This window comes from Tachysurus vachellii, chromosome 16, assembly GCF_030014155.1.
Source record: "Tachysurus vachellii isolate PV-2020 chromosome 16, HZAU_Pvac_v1, whole genome shotgun sequence".
NCBI lineage: Eukaryota > Metazoa > Chordata > Actinopteri > Siluriformes > Bagridae > Tachysurus > Tachysurus vachellii.
In genome coordinates this window covers 2,038,439-2,046,447 of record NC_083475.1, presented here as the reverse complement: position 1 = coordinate 2,046,447, position 8,009 = coordinate 2,038,439, and the positions used below count along the sequence as shown (strand labels likewise).

The window sequence follows — 8,009 nt, the reverse complement described above, 5'->3', positions numbered from 1 at the left end:
CCTAAACCTATGCTGAAGTATATTAACACACATCGACTCCACAACAACATATGCCACACTAACACACATCAATTTTAAGGAAGCACACACCAACACCACACATTTGATGGTCCAATTTACTGCCAGGGCTTCTTCGAGAGTAATGTCCATGTCAGCAGGGCTCAGTTTGAGGCGGATGTAGAGGACCAGGTGCTCCTCTCCTTCAAATTCAGACTGTCGGAACTTAGAGCCCGTCTCCAAGTCAACACATCGCAGGGTGACCTCCAGACTTAGACTTTTGATTAATAAAGACTGTTTTAGTTAGACTTAAATGATAAACTATAATTACTATAGCAAAAGTAAAACACTGATAAAACTCCTCAGACCTGGATGAAAATGAGCAAAATTCTTTATTGTGGTCAATCAGCCAACAATTCTCTAAGAGAAATTGTCAAGTTGAAAGTAACAAAAGAAATCCCAAAAACCCAAAAAGAGCATCTTCATGAAGAGCATCGGCATGCAAAAATAAAAACAAAAACTCTCAGGACGGTCCTGCAAAGTAACGTTTTTTTTTACATATACCAATTTGGCCCCAAAAAATTCTCCTCTATATATACCCTGGCGCTTCTAGGCGCCTCCTCATTGGTTCCCATCCTCACAGGCCCGTTCCCATATCACCTTATCATCATATCACCTTATTTACCGGAATTACCTCATATGTTTTGTAACGTCCTGTTCCCTACAATCCCCTTGTTTTCCATCACCTTTTGCCCATATGCCCATTTATGGATTTTCCTCCCCTTAGTTCCCCGGGGCCCAGGTCTGGGAGCCCAGGTCTGGGAGCCCAGGCCTGCGACCCTGGGTCTTCTTTGTTCTACATAACAATTATGAGCCATGGTCTGGGAACCAAGGTCGTCTTCATTCTAAACAACAATTTTGTTATTGTTATTAAAAATGTGCTCAAAAGAGCTTTACTTCCTGGTCAATGTTATATTTGCCTCTTAGTTTTTTCATGACAGACGTCCTGAGGATTAATCCTTCATTCAACTACAATGAGTAAGTTTCTCCTTTGCTATTTTCTTCTATACATGATTTTTAATGATTATAAGTCACTCTATGAGTCTGGTTTATGTCAAAAGTTATTATGTTAAAAGAAAGCTCTTATCTAATTGTCATCTTATATTGTCACTATTGCTAAACTATTGCTGCTATAATGTTGTCACTATTGCTAAGCTATTGCTGCTATAATGTTGCTTGTGTACAAAAATGGAGTTCTTTGATGACTCCTCTAACCTTGAATTTGTTATGATCTCAGCCTGTCTTTGCCCAGGCTGGGCTTGCTTATGCATATCTCAAGCTTCCGTTCCTCTATCTCCTCTAACTCCCCTTATCTCCCCTTATCTCCCCTCAGATCCTTCGCCTCGAGGTCAGCCAATTCATCCTGGTCGCACCATCAGGTCCTTACCTCACCATCCTCATCCTTCTCCCTACCCAAGGCCAGTGCCTGCTGACGTCATGGCGAGCTATTGCCGCTTCCAGCTGCTTCATATCACCCATGAGCTCATTACGTGTCTGGAACAGCTCTATTCTCCTGACCTTCCTGAGCATCCTCATCTGCTGTTCCATATTGTGAGGGGGCCTCCTACTAGCACTTCCTCCTCTCAAACCCCTCTGGCTAACCTCGTGGACCAGAGAACTCAAACTGATGGCTGTCCTCATGTTGAGCTTTGCTACCCTGAGCTCGGGACTCCCGTCTCTCCTCCTCGTCCCCCAGTGCCTCCTCATGCCTATATTCGTCCTCTCACTCCTGTCTTGGCATCTCCTTCCCCTGATCCTGGCCCTGGATCTCCAGATTACATTCCTCCTTCTCCCTCTGATTATGGCCCTGGATCTCCAGATTACTCCCCTACTTCTCTCTCTGATTACTAAGTTTGTTTATAATAAACATATAAACATTCCCTCTGACTCCAGTGTGGTTATTTTATTTATTATTTAGTTATATATTACCTTAAAATTATTACAACAATTACAACATGTGTCTTATGACTCCAATCATACTTCCCTTAAGGCATATCACTCTATTTTCTAAGGATATTCTCTCTCTCTCTCTCTCTCTCTCTCTCTCTCTCTCTCTCTCTCTCTCTCTCTCTCTCTTCCGATTCTGGCCCTGAATCCCCTGTTTACATTATTTCTTCTCCTGTCTGCTGAGTTACTATAATAGACAGTTCCTCTTCCACCCTCTGACTTCTGGTTAACATAATCATTTATATCATAATATATCATATTATAATAACATAATGTTATATATTGCCTTGGTAGTAATATAATAATAATATTATAATATATTCTCTTAAGGTTCAAGGATTTTTCAAGTGAACGGGGAGGCCCGGGTTGGATTCCCGGCCAATGCACCACGACCTCAAACCATGCGCCAGATGTTGTCATTCCTGGGCATGGCAGGGTTAGTAGACCATGGATATGCGACTTTGCCTTAAAAGTACAACCACTTAGAGACATAATAAAAGCTACAGATCAGGCTAATCCCAATGCACAGCTCAAATGGACACCAGAAGCACTAGCAGCATTTGAGATGTTGAAGTGCACACTAGCCTCAGCCCCAGCGTTGGCTAGTCCAGATTACAGCAAACCATTTCACCTATACGTGCCAGAAAGACAAGGTTTTGCATCGGCAGTACTAATGCAGCAACAGCAAGGGGTAGGAAAACAGCCCATTGCCTACTTCAGCACAGCGTTAGATAATGTTGAGAAGGGCATACCGCCATGTTATCGTGCTATATCAGCAGCAGCATTTGCATATCAAAAAGCTTCTACAATTACGATGGGTCACCCCGTGACCCTGTATACAGCACATGCACTGCATGCATTATTGACAAATCAAACGTTTGTAATAACCAATGCAAGGCGCACAGGATGTGATGTAATACTGTCGGCACCAGAGTTGACAATCGAAAGGTGCAACACAGTAAACCCAGCCGAAAGAATGGTGCTGCCGAGTGAAGGGACTCCACACAATTGTACAGAGGAATCTGAAAAGTTCCTTGAAAGTGCGACCAGATTTAGAGTCCCAACCTCTTCTAGGGGCACAACGAATCTTCTTTGTGGATGGATCATGTTATCGCACTATTGAGGAAACAAAGCAGGTTATGCAGTAATAGAATACGACCTCATTGAGAATATATATCGAACAATTAGCGAGGTGACTGTCCCACAACCATGCTCAGCTCAATTGGCAGAGATAAAAGCATTGACAGCAGCGTGTAAGCTAGGAGCAGGAAAAGCGTGTACAATTTACACTGACTCAGCCTATGCGTATGGGGTATGTCATGTTTTTGGACCAATCTGGGCACAGCGAGGTTTCCAGAGGGCTGATGGTTCTGCTATGATCCATGGACCAGCCATATCAGAACTGTTAGCAGCTATACAGCTACCTAAGAAATTAGCTATCGTGAAGTGTAGAGCTCACAAAACAGATGGAACAACAATAACTAAAGGAAACGCTGCAGCAGATGAAGCAGCTTAAAAGGCTGCATTAGGGGAGGTTATAATGTGCATCTTTTTCCCATGGCTTGAGCAGACTTTGGCCAATGCAGTACCCCAGGTGCTGTGTATTGACTGTGATACTTGAGTACAATATCCATCAGTCATTAGAATGTTGTGGGTGCCGCACCGATACCAAAAAGAAAAATTGATTACAAAAAGAAAAACCTGGTACTGCTAGTGGGTACTGAGCAGTGCTGAACGCAGTATTTTCCTTTGTGTCAGGGGTCAGAGAGAATAAATTGAATACTTGAATAAAAGTGCAAGTATCATACTAGAAAAAGATTTTGGTAGAATATTTTACCATATATTATAATATAACACCTTTTATAATGATATTTAAGCAAAACGTCTCAAAATATCTGATATATACTGTACTTAAAAAGCTGAAGTAGAAATAAGAAGTAAAATTCAGTGATTGTGAATTTGATTGTGATTGATAGTGATTTTAGGAAAGCTACATATGACTACATAGTCAGAAAAAATTATGGTATTATGTAAAAGGGCAGAAGCGGACACCAAAAATTTGAATTAGATCAGTTCGTGTATATGTGCAGTCTCCACAGTGTATCCAGTATGTAGTCATCAAAAACTAAATAAATAAATAAATAAATAAATACATAAAATGAACAAATAATAATATCGACAAGACAAAGACCAGAGCAATGATTATTATGTTTATGAAGTATTGCATGGAGTGTTTGCATTAATGTTTTGTTTGTGCTGTAGCTGTGGTAACAAGAATTGTGACATTTCACCGCAGTTGGGTGTTTTTGCGCTCTTTCCAGCTCTGACAGTGCGTGCACGCTGCGCGCGATTGTGCTTTTCCATGGAGCGTGCGTACGTGCGTAATGCAATACAGTCTAGGAGCAGTGTAATCTCCCTTATGGCATTTGTCTGGTTTTAGTCTGTAGTAACGAGTAACAAAGATGCTTAGTGGAAATATAACGGAATAAAAGTGGAAAGGTTAAGTTCAAAATTTAAAAAAGCGAAGTACAGATTTTTGAAATTCGGACGTACGTAAAGAAGTTCTTGTACTCTGTTACAGTAGAACACGGCACGATACGCACGATTCAGCACATCCGGCTACACACAAAGGATTGCATGAAGAGCAGTTAATATACTGAGTAAAACGAGAAAAGAGAATTATTTTATTGCATTTTATATTCAAGAACAGTCATCATCATCCTGCGTTTGAGTTTTAATTCCTCTTAGTAACAACGTCACGAACACGCACAGCTTCGCCCAGTATTACGAGCACCGCTAGGGGATGAGGCTGCATCAACTTCATTGTAACTTTTGAGCATTAGATCCTCTAAATGCATGGTCATGTTTTATTTATTAAGCCCACACACAAAGCATAATATGATTTATAGTAGTCGTACAAATGTAATCAAGTTGATCGTTACCTGAACTAGGCGGCGCTAGTTCAGTTTGTTTACTTGCCTTTAAGCTCTTCCCTTTCTTCACTGGGGTAATATCTTCCAAAACAAATTTGGAAAGTTGTTTTTTTCGGAATACCTGAATTGGAATACCTAAGCCTTATTATCCACATCACTTTGCTCGCCTCACAATCAATACGGTTCTGACCGAAAACCGTAAGCAGAAGTTCATCTCCCACTTCCCATTGGAGGCTTAGACAACTACAATTCGGTGTCAGATTTGTAGTCCAGACTCTTAGGAATCGAACAAGCCCTGACACGAGCCAATAGGTGCCTGTAGAGCGGAGATAGACAGCTTAAAGGCCAATGACGGCTCTCCATTGTATTCAGAACACCCTCCATTTGTTTGGCAGTTGTGTGTGTTTGGCAGTTGAGGTGCGATAAGCGCCATCTGGCGGGGGGTCTGCCAGTGATAACAATTCTTAAGTTGTATTGCGCAATCCTAGAACACACACACAGAATAGCTTTCCTGTGATTTTTTTTTGAGCAAATACTACTGCCTAGTGTGAAACATTCATATAAATCCATTCTTGTGTCTTTTTGACTTCAAAAATTTTTTTGGTGTAAGCTAAGACATGTGGCTATGACCTTGAGTTGTTCATAAGCTCCTAGCATGTGTTTACCGTAGTATCTTGTAGTATTTTTTTTTACAGTAAAATCATTTGGGTGGAAATGAAACCTTCATTCTAGCCTCTGTAACTCTGTGCCAGTAAGGCCTTGAATCACCCTGATACTTGTATCTAAAACAAGGGATTGTTTTCTTTCCAATCTGGGGCATTCTCTAACCGGTTAGAGGACACATCATTACATGATGTTATAAATGTGTTGTTAGATGAGGATAATGAACCAGTTTGGAGAATTTACCGAGTGACTGCAACAAATTAATTTTAATCTGGTAGCTACAGTACGTAACTAATTGATTAGCTGGTAGTTTATTGATTGTTTGGTGAGTTAATTTATGGAATGGGTCAATACTTGGTTGATTATGTAGTTGATTGATTTTAATCAATTTTAATTATAACTTTTAAATTAAAAGTTGTACCTTTTTGTACGTATACATTGAGATCCTAATATCTGCCTTGTTTCTCTTGAGAGCCATACTAGAAGGAATCCTGCACAACCACATTTACCAGAAAAAGAATAAACGTTCAGCTGAAATAGTCAACAGTACAACAGTGCCACAAGGGCGAGATAGAGGTGCATGATGGAGAAGGGAAGAAGTCTGATCACTCCAGCTGCAATTATAATAATAAAGCACAAGGATGCTGAAAAAGAAATCAAGAAGTACATGAAAAAGTGGCAAGACTGGACAAAGGGAGAATTGCAGTGGCCTGAAAGTGGAACATTTGATGAAGGGAAATGTAAAAAAATGAAGGAAAGGATAGAATGCTGGGGGGAAGCGAAAAAGGAGAGTATGGATAAAAATATGAAGAAATGGGAGATAGTGGAGTGGTTTGAACAGGAAGGAAAGAGAAGAAGGGAAGAGAAGCTAAAAGCGCCACAGAGCAAAGAACAGGAGAAAGAGAAGGCTACAGCCCCACCATCAGGTGAATGGGTGGAGCCGCTCCAACCCCCACCTTATAACGAACAAAAGAAGCCCTACTACCATGGAATATACCACGTAATAAATACGGGAGAGGAAGGTGAAGCACAAGAAATAGAACTGGAAATCATGGGAGGACAAGTCAAAGGAGTAATCTGGCAAATGTCAGCAGAAAAAGGAGATACTAAGAACAAGTATGAAGGGCCCTATCACCCTTCCTCAGAAGAAGGTAGCCAGAGGGAGGAGAATGAGAATGAGATTCTAAGACACAAAGATAAGCAAAAGGAGGGCTCAGAAAACCCAAGAGGGACTACTAAAGAAGAAGGAAAAGAATATCGACAGGAAATGGGTGAAGGCGGTGGATACCAGTTGCACTGGGATGATCAGATAGAAAGTATTAATACCCAGTGGGGGAGAGAACATCCTCACCTATCTCATCAACAGACAGAAGCTATAAACACGGAATGGCTGGCAGGACATCCCCAATCGCAATATATGCGAGCACACAGCACACCAGCCCCAAGAGAATATCGGCTGAGGAGGATAGACGAGGCCTACTGGGCAAGTAGAAGGCAAATGCAGGACAGACAGTGGGAAGAACAGAGTGCACTGATGGATAGAATGCACAAATCCCTAAATAAGCTGAAAAAAATCGCACCAATAAGGCCCTCATGGCGAGCCATGGAGGACAAGGAGAGCACAAACGAGAGGAGGAAGAAAAAAGAGGAGCGGAAACAGTGGACGAAAGGGTGAAAAGATCGGCTGGACAGCAGTCACAGACCTCCCTGGATACAGAAAACGAGGAGGAAGTATCCCAAGGGATGGGCCCAGAGGACGAGAGGTCTCAGCCTAGCAAGGGAAGCATGAACGTGAGGATAGATGGAGAAGTGCAGCTAACCTCACTAGAGCAGGTAAACCTATGGCCAAACAAAGAACAAGGCGAAGCAATTAAAGCAGCTCTGGAACAAAGTTGTATGGCAGATGAGACAATGCAGCAATTGAAAGAACACACATCTCACCTGGAAATGAGGGTGGAGGAGTTGAGAGGAGACCTAAAGGAAGAACAGAAACGTGCCGAGCAAAGGATAAGAGGCTTACAATATGAAAAAGAAGAAACCACAGCAGCAATATGCAAAGGCTTGGAGAAAAGGTTGCAAGAACAAGAAGGAAAGATTCTTGCAACCGAAAGAGTAGTAAAACGAGGAAAGAGGGCCAAGCCCACCATGAGAAACAAAAGAGATGAGTCGAAGTGGAAACTACTACAGGGCCGAAGACGTGTGATCACACGGTCGCGGGCTCAAAGCCAACAAAGGGAGGTGGACAAAGAAGAAACTGAAACCTCCAGCCACGAAGAGGGGGAGATAGATGAGCCTGAGTCGCGTGGAGCAGCAGCACCCGACCCGAATGAATGCACAATGCCAAAGACGGCAGCACAGTATCCTCTAATAGTCAAAGGACAGCAAATACATTATGTGCCATGGACCTTC

The 8,009-nt window shown here is 42.0% G+C and overlaps 1 protein-coding gene across 1 annotated transcript; it reads left to right on the top strand.

Moving 5' to 3' along the window:
- Positions 1–857: 857 nt before the first annotated feature.
- Positions 858–1,908, top strand: LOC132859429 (DNA-directed RNA polymerase II subunit RPB1-like). Its single transcript, XM_060890179.1, has 2 exons — positions 858–1,035; positions 1,391–1,908. Exons 1-2 carry the CDS (start codon positions 1,032–1,034, stop codon positions 1,906–1,908), a joined length of 522 nt encoding a protein of 173 aa, XP_060746162.1. The 5' UTR covers positions 858–1,031.
- Positions 1,909–8,009: the final 6,101 nt, after the last annotated feature.